At 32.4% G+C, this 13183-nt stretch overlaps 1 protein-coding gene across 1 annotated transcript; it reads right to left on the bottom strand.

Annotated features, from left to right (window-relative positions):
* Positions 1–5988: 5988 nt before the first annotated feature.
* On the bottom strand, positions 5989–12629 carry LOC127711792 (uncharacterized protein C1orf50 homolog). The gene is made up of 5 exons (XM_052217932.1): positions 12506–12629; positions 10900–11015; positions 8673–8759; positions 8169–8300; positions 5989–6328 (listed from the first exon to the last, which is right to left on the bottom strand). Exons 1-5 carry the CDS (start codon positions 12537–12539, stop codon positions 6098–6100), a joined length of 600 nt encoding a protein of 199 aa, XP_052073892.1. The 5' UTR covers positions 12540–12629; the 3' UTR covers positions 5989–6097.
* Positions 12630–13183: the final 554 nt, after the last annotated feature.

Below are 13183 nucleotides of genomic sequence, written 5' to 3'. Positions count from 1 at the left end.
ATGTTAGTTTATGAATCAAAGTATTATTCAAAAATTTCAATACAATCATGTGACATTTGGTTTATATTAGTTCAATATGTGGTGTTTTGAGGGCAATATCTTGGATGTATCCATGGACACTGATAATATAGATGGAATATACATAAGTTACAGTGTAGTTATGAAATAAAAAATTGGGACATTTAGTTATGTTTATACAATATAAACTATTGACACAGAGATAGGTCTCGCCTGTCAACAGAAAATTCAGAAAAAGACAATCTGATGGACAGCAAAATTGCTAATTATTTCAAAGTTATTGGACCATGACCTTGGGTAAGGGCGTCAAAATGGTAGACAAACTGAGATGAACTGATAGTAATGCATCTTTACAGAAAAAGCATTGATCTGTCATAAGAAGTTCCTATCAAACTAACTTCAGCAAAAAATTTAACATTGAAAAATTGCTCTTTAGTTATGTTTATACAATATAAACTATTGACACAGAGATATGTCTCGCCTGTCCAAAAAATTCAGACAAAGACAATCTGATGGACAGCAAAATCGCTAATTATTTCAAAGTCACTGGACCATGACCTAGGAGGCAGGGCTTCAAAATGGTCCACAAACTGAATTGCACTGATAGTAATGCAACTTTATAGAAAATATCATTGATCCATCACAGGTTGTTCCGATCAAAATGACTTAAGCAGAAAACTTAACAATGATGACACTGCCGCCGCCACTGGAAAAGCATAAAATTGAGAATGGAAATCGGGAATGTGTCAAAGGGACAACAACCTGACTAAAGAGCAGAAAACAGCTGAAGGCCACCAATGGGTCTTCAACACAGCGAGAAAATCCGGCACCCGGAGGCAGGCTTCAGCTGGCCCCTAAACAAAAATGAGTACTAGTTCAATGAAAATGGATGTCACACTAAACTCCAAACCATATAAATGAACTAAAAATAAATAATATGCTTCGCTGAGTTCAGCCTGATATGACCGCAGAGGTCGAACCCTGAACAGTTGGGGCTAATTTGGACACAATATTCAAGCTTGATACTATCTGAATTTGGATTGTGAACAAATTTTTGACATAATATAGGTTTCTGACACAAATTAAATATGGTCAAAGATCTTACAAATGTAATGTGCAATACTGTGCAATAGAAGATTTCTTCTTGAAACTTTTCAAAAATTAGAAATTCGAAAAATTTGTGGAAAAAAATATGAACCCCTTAAAAAAAATTGGAACCCCCCCTCCCCAAACTTTTCGAACCCCCTTTGGAGCATTAACCATCAAACTCAATCCTAGTCTTTCCTTTGTAGTATGGAACCATTTAAAGGGAGGTTTACTTTAATGCAAAAAAACCCAAACAAAGAATAATCAATTCTGAGTATACAAATTTATTACCACTGAACCCTTTGATATACACTATTATGATATTGTATGTATTTAAATCACAGTATTTGATGTTTCTAGAAACAGCTAAAATATATTTCATACTAGAACTAGCAAACAAATAGCAAAAAGTTCCAACATAAAGAAACAAGGCTAAAGTAATTGTCCATTAACCAGGAAACCCTTGTTTTTCCCCCTTTTTTGCCCCCTAATTCCTAAACAGATTGAGCCATAACAACCCCCCCCCCCCCCAAAGCCAATCCTAACCATCCATTTGTGGTATGGAAACTTGTGGTACAATTTCAGACAATTCTATACACTGTTTCACAAGTTATTGTCTGGACACTAGAAAAATGTTTATTTTGGCCCCTAATTCCTAAACCATAGGGACCATAACCCCCAAAATCCATCCCAACCTTCCTTTTGTGGTTTCAAACCTTGTGTTTAAATTTCATAGATTTATATTTACTTATACTAAAGTTATTGGCAAATTTCCAATGGAGTTTATTATACTTAAGTTATTGGCAAATTTCCAATGGAATTTATTAATACTAAAGTTATTGGCAAATTTCCAAGATACATAATTTAAAAGCAGTGTAAGTGAGGTAATTCAAATGTATTTGAATTAACTCCCTTACACAGCTTATAAATTATGTTTTATGAACCTTCAAACCCTTGTTTTTCCCCCTTTTTTGCCCCTTATTCCTTAACCGTTTGAGCCATAACCCCCAAAAACAATTCTTACCATCCCTTTGTGGTATGGAAGCTTGTGTTATAATTTCAGAGAGATCCATACACCATTCCACAAGTTATTGTTTGGAAACTAGAAAAATGATTATTTGGTCTCTTTTTTTGGCCCCTACTTTCTAAACTGATGGGACCAAAACTCCCAAAATCAATCCCAACCTTCCTTTTGTGGTCATAAACCTTGTGTTTAAATTTCATAGATTTCTATTTACTTTATTAAAAACATTTTGCGGTCGTATAAAAACATACAAGAATAACAAAAGGCCAGAGGCTACTGGCTTGGGACAGGTGCATTAAAATGCTCCGCTGGGCGCAGCTTGATACGACTGCAGAGGTGGAACCCTGAACAGTTGGGGCAAGTATGGACACAACATTTAAGCTTGATACAGCACTGAATTTGGATTGTGATTAAATATTTGACACAGCATAGGTTTCTGACACAGAATGAATGTGGTCTAAGAACTTAACTAATTTAATTTACCTATTCAAACCATATCATTATTATTTGCTTTTATATATAAATCAGAAATAACCAATTTAAAATGGAAAATTTTTAAGAAAAAAAAAGGAAACCCCCCCCCCCAAATTTTTTGAACCCCCTTATGATTCATCACCCCCAAACTCAATCCCAGCCTTCCCTTTGTGGTATGGTACCTTGCAGTACAATTTCAGAGAGATCCATACACTTGAACACAAGTTATTGTCTGGAAACTAGAAAAATGCTTTTTTTTTGGCCCCTTTTTGGCCCTAAATTCCTAAACGTTTAGGGCAATTACCCCCAAACTCAAATCGAGCTTTCCCTTTGTAATATGGAATCTTGTAGTACAATTTCATAAAGATCCATACACTTACACACAAGTCATTGTCCTGAAACTAGAAAAATGCTGTTTTTTTTGCCCCTTTTTGGCCCCTAATTCCTAAAATTTGAGGCAATTACCCCCCAAATCAATCCCAGCGTTATCTTTATGGTATGGTACCTTGCAGTACAATTTCAGAGAGATCCATACACTTGAACACAAGTTATTGTCTGGAAACTAGAAAAATGCTTATTTTTGGCCCCTTATTCCTAAACGTTTTGGGCAATTACCCCCAAACTCAATTCCAGCTTTCCCTTTGTGATATGGAACCTTGCAGTACAATTTCATAGAGATCCATACACTTACACACAAGTTATTGTCATGAAACTAGAAAAATGCTTGTTTTTTGCCCCTTTTTTGGCCCCTAATTCTTAAAATTTGGAGGCAATTACCCCCAAAATCAATCCCAGCCTTCCCTTTGTGATATGGAACCTTGTGGTACAATGTCAGAGAGATCCATACACTAACACACAAGTTATGTCTGGAAGTTACAAAAATGCTTATTTTTGGCCCCTTATTCCTTAACTGTTGGTACCAAAACCCCCAAAATCAATCCCAACCTTCCTTTTGTGGTATTGAACCTTATGGTAAAATTTCATAGAGATCCATTCACTTAAACTAAAGTTAGAGTGCGAAAACCAATGTGTCTTCTGACGACGACGCCAACGTCATACCAATATATGACGTGGTCGTATAAAAATGCGCATATGTCCTACCTTCTGCGACTTCTCAAATTTCAAATGACTCTATTCTTACTCTCTTTATATACGAACTTATTGCTACCTGTAACGTCTATGTTATATAGGCACCTACGTTTTAATATTGTATTTAAATTGTGTCATAGGTCAAACTTATTCGTTCAGTGTATGTCTACTTGTTTTTGTTTAAATGTCTTTTTGATCGAGTTAAGCCATTTCGATTGATATTTTATAGTGGGTCTTTTTATGTTGTAATGTTACACTACTGTCTCAGGATAAGGTAAAGATTGGCGCCTATTAAAGCGTCTAAACCCGCTGCATTTTTATGCACCTGTCCTAAGTCAGGAGCCTGTTGATCAGTGGTTGTCATTTGTTGGTGTGGTTCATAGGTGTTTCTCGTTTCTCGTTTTTTATATAGATTAGATTGAATTGTTTGACACTAGTCATTTATAGCTTGCTGTTTGGTGAGAGCAAAGTCTCCATGTTGAAGGCCGTACTTTGACCTATATTTGATAACTTTTTATACATTGTGACTTGGATGGAGAGTTGTCTCATTGGCACTTCATACCACATCTTCTTATTTATAATTATGGATTATAATAGGGCCATAACTTTAAAATTAGTGACATTGATAAAAACCCATTTAAATTAATGTTGTTTAATGAAGGAGGCTTACCCAAGTAATGGAGAAACCCAAACTTTTTGAAAATTTCCACCTTATAAAGGAGTGCAACTTTGACCCAAAAAATTTACCTGTCAAATTTGCTCTGTTTCTACATGAGCTAGTACCTATACAATATTTCCTTAGGAGGTATGATAAGGGCATTTTTGGACCCTAAAATTTGAGATAAAAAGGTATAATAATATCAATCAAATAACATTCTTCAGATGTTTCAGATATTCGCATTGATATTGTTGATTTGTCTAGTTCCTTGAAGGATTCAAGTTTCTTGCTTTTATTCAAAAATTGCAAAAACTGTAAAAGCTAAACTTTGAAATCTTGTCATCAAATTTTAAATACAAACCTAGGCCTTACCAATGCAAAATTATTTTGCAAACATATGTCGTTAAGACACAGATGTTAATGTAAAAAAATCTTTTTAAATATTAATGTCTTTGACTCATATTTGATTTTGCGAAAGACTAGACTTTGTGTAAAATGGCCATTTTAGATAAACATTGAAATGTCAACTTGTGCATAATGACACAACAAATGGCAACTCTTTTCTATACAGGTATGTTTAAATTATAAAAGCTTCATAATCATATATCAATAAAAGTAAAATATTTTGGAAAGGATTAAAGAATCTAATTTTTTTATGCAATATCAGGGGTTTAGAAAACAGCTGTATTCATACATCCACCTTTCAAATGGATAAGTTGAGTCTTAGACAAGTTTTCTTTCTAAAACCCAAAATTTTGATTTTTTTTTAACTTTAATCAAAGAAGTAAAACTGGATAGACAAAGAGAAATCCATCAAAATTGGGGATTACAGGTGTGTTAAATGCTCCCTGACAATATTCCCAAATTTTAAACGAATTTGGTCAAGGCTCTCTAAAGCTATTGTATGGAATACAAATGTTTATCTATTTTCTATTAACTCAAGTTAAAAAAGAAAAGTAAAATTAATAAGTCAATGGAGGAGTCATGATAACCATTATTGTAAAAATAGTAAAAAATATTAATGCCTTTTGAAATTATGTAACTTTAAACGTGTTGTCAATATGAAAAACTATGAATGAATGAAAGCTTACTGCAGATTGAACACATATAAAGCAAAAAATAAATCATCAACAGGTCTCGCTATACCTTCCTAAAAATAACAATTTTAACTGTTATATAAACAAGCTCATCTATTGTTTGAAACTTGTTGGGTAAAATGTGAGTTGGATTTTTCAAATGTTGGAGAATCGTGACTAAGCCACCGTAATCTGTACACTAAGTTACACCTTTGATGTCACTTTGATTGATGTCATAAATATAACAAACTTTGACATATTTACCTAAATGGCAATTTTGCAGACATTTTGGACCTAAAAAGGAAATTTTGCAGACATATTGATCAATTTTGCACATATTTTTTAGACAAAAATGATATCAGTCAAGGCCTTACCCAATAGATATTTTATACACATTACAATTTTTGTAAAATACATCTTGAAGCAAAATATCTTTTTTGGTAAAGCCTTCGCTCATATTTATATATGAAAGACAAGTTCTCAAAATGAGGCTATTTTGGCAGTTTTGCACTATATGCAAGAAGTTTTAGTCCTAATGCCTGTCCTTTTTAAAAACATTCAACTTATTTTCGACTTTTTATTTTAAATAAAATATTTATAAAATAAAAATTACATAATTTATAAATATTAAAATAATCACTCCCATGATATCACATTTTAAAATCTCTACTATCATGAACTCTCATTTGTAACGTCTTTTACACTTGCTGACGAGGATTTCTTTGTGAGACCATCAAGGTTCATCTCCGAAGAGTCTGTGATTGCGTTTTGTGCATTTAATATTTTGTCTATGAGTGCAAATTCTTGACTTTTTTCTTCAACTTCTTCTATAGGTGTCCATGACAAATCATACTCAAGTTTGTATGCTCCAACAAATATATGTGGGCATCCTGCTCCCCATTCCTGAAAACATAACATGTTACAGACAGGTTCATGTATAATCAGCATTTTACATTTTTGTAGTTTGAAATGTATGTTGCATTTCTAAATTCAAAATAATTAATCTTCCATTGAGTACCTCTAGACCTTGTGTTCTTTTAATTTAGGCCTCAATTATCTAATATTTACTGAGTGAGGTTAGGAAAATAGGTTGTAGGTTATTGTCAATTCTGTTAGATAGTGTGCATCTTCACTAGCCAAGGGTTACGATCCAGTCCCCTCCTCTCCACCCTTGGCAGATTAAGATAGAATTTAGGATCCATAAGGTAATGAATTCCATTGGTTGCAGTTGTAACTGGCTGCATCCAATCAAAATGCACCTTTAAGATGATCATGTGTTAATGTAGAAAATGTAAATAATCAATTGCAGCCTCCTGATTTCACAAGTCTTTACCCCCCAAAACATAGGACGATATTTAAGGACAATTTTAAAGTTCTTAATCAAGTAATTAAAGTTCCTGGGTATGTTTCTAGCGCAAATGTTGGAATGTCAGCGTAAATTTTTGATTTCTGCCTCACGGAACTTGTAAACACTAGACACAACCATTTTAAACCTCCACACTGAAGAGAGTACAAGTGCTGCCATTGGTCAAGAATGATGTAGTCAGAATGGGCCTGACTTTTATCTACCAGTAGATGGCACAGCATTGTAATCACAAATGCTGGCTTAATCTGCCAAGGGTCGAGAGGAGGGGACTAGATCGTAAACCTTGGTTAGGGAAGATAGATAATGTGAAAAAGAAAAGCATGTTGAGATGTTATTTGGGATACTGGCTTAATCTAAAATGTACAAATCTTGTCAGAAAGGTTTCTTGTTTCAGTAAAGAAATAATTAAAGTGAAAGTATTATTTTTCATGTGGCACTATTACAATTTCCAGTATTTCATTGTTTCCTTGAACCATGAAATTTAGAACCTAACGAAATGCATATTTATCATTCAGTTCAATGTGTTAATCTTAAAACCAAGAATTTAAAACCAAATGTATCAATGATGATTTTTGCAAAGACAATGAAAATTGATACACATCAAGAAAAGTATTTCTACAGTATAGAACTAATTGTATGGGATAGTTAAATGGGCCAGAACATTTGTAGCAGTAGTAAAATTTTGCCAAAACTTCTTGCAAATTTAATTATGAAAATCTTTTATCATGAGCTACTATCATAGAAAAAGAATTTGTGTTCTTAGGACATTATGTTCTGCTTGCACTATCATATGCAAATGTTCAGTAAAGAAAACATAATGCCCCTACTACCTTTTACAGAGCATGAAAATCAGTACCTGAAAGTGTCATTTTTGCTGGGGAAAAAACCCCATTGATTTCAATACCCAGTTTTGTTTTACTAAGCAAGCAAATGTACAAAGATCAATATATATTACTGGTTTAATAGTTATATATAAAGGTCATCTCAAATGTTGTTTTCTTTTTATTTTCAAACTATTTTGAGTCTCAATTCCCAATTATAGTAAATCAGAGTTGTTTCCCTTGGATTGTGTGAGAGTTTTTAAATTATTGATGTTTAAACTAAAATTTATGCATGAAAAGTATTTATATGAACAGATAGTTTCAAGTAAGGCATATGAAATAAAACTCCATCAATTAGTGATTGCAGATTTTCATTAATGGACAAAATTTCAGTTGGAGGAAATGTTAATAACTATAACTTAACTGATTTTGTAATAGGAAGAGAATAACTAATCATTCTATTTGATTCAATTTCTTCAAAAAAAGATTCTTTGTGTCGTCTCATTATTTTTACATTTTTGTTAAAAGTGATCATAAGAAAATGACCTTAACCTACCTCAGGTGACAGTATTGACATGTATTTTTGTCCTGATTCTCGCTCATACATGTAATACATTGTACCAGGTCTCTTTACTAAATTACACGCTGCATGATGTATGATGTTATCTCTTTTGGCATCTTCTAAATGCTGCAAGTATATATAAAAAAAATTGGTTTCAGTAAGCATTTGCAAATATTTAAAATTGACCTTTTTAAAATCAAACCCTGTCCATTTCAAATCCTTGTTTAAACTATGCTGCCAGGAATTTTGTAAATGGGCATGATAATTTTCTTAGTGTCAAGAGTTTCGGTTGAATTCAATAACAGCTTTTATAATTTTTGTAGTTTAGGTTGAACTTGTAATGCTTCTGAAGTTCAATTTTACATCATTCTTTCCTTCTTTTTAGATATAACCATAATGATGAGCAGGAGCTCACGTCACATAAAATTATCGATACAGTGAAAAATTTGATTCACCTAACCAAAATTTAGAATTATCAATGGTTGTAATGGCACTGACCTTTTTAGCTTGTTCCTGAAGGTATCTTATCTGATCAGCTATTACTGTTAATTTACTTCCCACTCTTGCTTTTGTCATTTCATCTGCCTGAAAAAATACAAATCAATATTTATGCTGCAGTTAGAACACTTCCTGTTGTCTTTATCTACCAAAAATAGTAAAGAAGTGATATTTCGTGCAATATCAATGTCATGTCATGTTTCTTCACAATTTGGGGTTCGTTAAGGGATGGAAAATATGTTTATTTTTATTTATAGGTATAGAACCACTAATTCAGGCCCGGTCGGAAAGAACATACAAGAAAGTAGTACATATTTTAAACAAAATAGTTCCTACGCATAGCTGTATCTTTGTCAATAGTGGGAATATTTGGGTAGTTTTAGTATCAAATGAAAGCTTGGGGACTTGGGATCACTGTAGAACCCTTGTTGAAAGTTTTATTTGAATAATAAAGAAGTATATGAAATTTTAATAGGAGGGCTCATTTGGCCTGTTGTTCAGATCAGAAGTTCCTGTTTTTGTACTATCAAACTTCCGGGAACCAGTACGCTCTAATATGCAATTAAAGGTATGTTGTTTTTTTCAGCACAAGTCAGGATAAGGTACAGTTTTGACATGAAATAACTGCCACTTTATTTGAACTTAAGACAAAGTAGCCATTAATGCTTGAAATTGCAGAATTTAACATAGAAAGCAATAGGGCTATGAATTAGTGGTTTTATATCTATTACATTTTCATAACTATAACTATAACCATTTTCATAACTATAACTATAACCATTTTCATCGCTTTTTTGTGTATTTTTCCTTGAATCTTTTATTGTGATAGTTTTTCATATCATGCTACTTGCTTGAGGTAGAAAATTATTGTCAGAAACTAAGGGTGCACGCAGCAGCACGTGCCATTGTCAATGTAAACAGATTTTCAATTGTTTTCAAACACGAGGATCTTTCTCTGCAACATCTCATCTCAAGGCTGTCGTCCTTCGATGAGATTACAGCTTTGAAACACCCTCTCGTTTGAAAAACTATCGATAATCTATAATTATCTGCAGTATAATATAAAATTTTATTAGGTCAATGTCAGAAAAATATCAGCTTTATTGTATTCGACACGAAACAGTTGAAGGGCTCAGTAAACCCTTCTCCAGTTTCTAAGTCCCAATACAAAAAAGTTGAAAATTTTCTGACATTGACCTTATCTTGTATATATATCTACATTGTTACAAAAAGTTTAATAACTACCATTAACTAAATTTACTGCCCTCAACTTTTTTACAGGAAAATAACATGACTCAAAAGGCCAGTGTGAACTTTCTTATTGCTTATTTAGTTACTATTAAACTGTCCTGTCTTAAACTCTTTGTCAGCCCTTTCAAAGGGTTTTATTGTCATTTTGATACTCTTTTATCCCGGTCAACTTTTTATGGCATTTACATTAATTGTCCCTTCAATACTGAAGTACCATGCTTCTCTTAATACCTGGGAGAAAGTCGAGACAGTATTACACAGAGATTACATATCAAGTATTACATAGTTTATTTTGAGCCCTATCAAAAATTGATGACAATGCAAAAATTAACAAAAAATCAAGATTAATCATCAAATGTATAAAAATTTGATTAAAATATAGATGTTATTATGTATTAAAATAAATCAAACAACATGATCAAAGGATATGTTAAAAAAAAATCAATTCCATGTGTGCTGAGAAATGCATCTATCAACATACTGACACTCTTAAAATACCATGGTTAATCATTAAACATACATTTTCAAATGTCATCAAAGTCTAAAATTAATGTTTGTTTTTATAAGTAAATTTATGAAGTTTGTCAAAGGAATTAGTGCTGGTGTACTTAACAGACATGTCCCCAAGTCTGGAGGCTTCATCATCATCTTACAATGTAATTTCTTTTATATACAGAAAAGGATACATAAAAACAAGCTCATTAAAGAAACCAGGATTATAATTTTGTATGTCTAGTATACAAAAGACTCATCAGTGACATTTAAATTACAAAAATTTATAAAGAACAAATAACCTACGAAGTTGAAAAGCATTAAGGGCCTTAAATTCTAAAAGGTTTTGCCAAATATATCTTAGTTAAACTTCCTGGGGAGGAAAATCCTTAGTTTTTCGAACAATTCAGTACTTTAATAAATTTCCAAATACCCCTGGTAATAAAATGTATGGTGCATAAAATTAATGTACATTTAAGATTACCTTTTGAATTGTCTGTGCTAATGCTACCAGGTCCATAGGATCTGCATGTTTGTTAGTTCTTTCTGTATTAACTAGCTGTACACCTGTAGGCCGCCTATTAGCCTCCACTAACTGAACTAATAAACAAATCTGATTAATCAATATTGCATATATAATCATTACCCTTTCAAAACAAATCTACTATCACTGACAGTGACTATAATAATGGGACAAAATAATTAAGTAATAATGATTTCTCAAAACCCTTTAAGATGATCATTGTAAAGAAACATAGAAGAATACCAGGAAAATCCTTTTTTTTTTGTAAAAACAACATTTCATAGTCTGGGTCAATAGAAAAAGTAATTGACGCCTTGATAATGTATCATGCTTAGGAACAGAATTGACTTTGAAACATTATACAGGTGACCTGCCACACTTAACCTACGACATTGCAACACTTGAACTATGGACATCATACAATAATCACTTTTGCTGTTTTGTATTGTGGTGTCAAACATTTTCTTTTGCAACATCAAAATTTTATGGGAACTTTTGTGATGTCCAGTAATGGCAGACAAATAGTGATAAGGTTTAATATTCTAATTAGAATCTTTGAACACATGCTCACAAGATGAGTTAAGTCCACTTTAATCTTGTTTACAATGACACCATTCATACAATTTTTTTTTAATTTGATAATTATCACTAATATCAGTGTATCTGATTGTCTCCCTTTGGGATATCCAAGATAAAATACTATTTTTTTTTCTCACAAAAAAAGTGATTTTAAAGCTTTTTTCATGATCATGGATTCAGGACAAACAGTTAAAATCATGTCAATGTAGTTCATGCCTTAACAGGTCAGTTGGCAGGTACATATATTTTTTTGCCTTTCCCTCTGACATGTCTGTTTATCTTATGACCCTGGCAAACATTATATCTCGGACCAATAGGTTATGTATTTGTCCTGGATATAACATATCGCTATTTAGACATCTGCAACATTTCATGGGGAACCTTTGTGAAGCCCAATAATGTCACACAAATAGCAATGATAAGGTGTATTATATGCAAGGAACAGCTAATCAAAATTTATTAGTATGGTTATGTTTGGTTTGGTCACTGTGCAGCATTGATAGTAAAAAAAATATCAGATAAAAAACATTGAAAGCAAACGATGTGGACCTACGAAGGCTTATATTATAGGACTAGTTTTGTCATACATTTGTAGCTTGGAGCAAACATACATTGCTGTTTGGTCTTACTAATAGTACATTTTGTATAATGAACAATACATATATAAACAAAACAGGCAGACGTTTCTCCAGGAAAAAGAGTGTCCTATATAAATAAGTTTTATGTAACTTTACCTGCATGTTTATTTATGATATTGTAATGCAATACTTTCTAGCTTTTTGTATGTATTTGAATGGTTTTTAAACTTTTCACGCACTACACGTTTACGAAAAAATAAACAATTTAAAAGCCACATGAAGTTAAACGTGTTTTTACATTACATAACATAATTTGTCAATAAATGTTTACCGCTATATTAATTTTTAATGTGCATTCCTTTGTTGTTTATATTTATAATTTTAGTGCAGATAAAGTTTGCAAAATTTACCCGCTTGAAGATTCGAATAAGTAGGATCTGTCATTTTTATCCGGCAAATTTCAATATTTCTGTGTTGTTATCGCATCGAAGATGAAAGCGGAAATGAGAGTAACTCCGTGACTGTCAAGGTATATATAGGGAATCCCCGCAACGTCATATGTTTGGCCAATCAAATCCTATATTTATGAAAATTGTGAGATCGGATCCAACAGAGACCCTAAAAAAGAAATGAAAAGAAAAGAACCGAATAACCACGAACTTAATTCTTATTTTATAACTAATAAACTTAAAGGGGAATTAGCTGTCAAATTCATGTTCATCGATTTGTTACAAAAATACCCTAATTACAAAAAGTCTACAATAAACAAGGCACTGGCTACGGTTACATGGAAATGTAACAATAATAATAAAATTATTGTTACATTGGAGACTAATTGCCGGAATACAAGGTTGGGTAAGGATCCGATTAATTATGTAACAATAATATTTGAGTCTACGGTTACATTGCGTTATCGTTACATATTAATTATGCACTTCAATGTAAGCTAGATTTATTAAACTTAAACCTTACAGTTTTGATGCTGAATTGTTTTCGCCAATAAGAACGAAGTTACGATCACATAATATCTGGACTCAGAAAATGAAAGCACTAATTCCACCAGTTTCAACATGTCGGCAAATGTTAAC

The sequence above is a fragment of the Mytilus californianus genome, unplaced genomic scaffold, assembly GCF_021869535.1.
Source record: "Mytilus californianus isolate M0D057914Y unplaced genomic scaffold, xbMytCali1.0.p SCAF_8, whole genome shotgun sequence".
Lineage (NCBI taxonomy): Eukaryota > Metazoa > Mollusca > Bivalvia > Mytilida > Mytilidae > Mytilus > Mytilus californianus.
The sequence above is the reverse complement of the archived record's forward strand: the minus strand, read 5'-3'. Positions and strand labels throughout refer to the sequence as shown.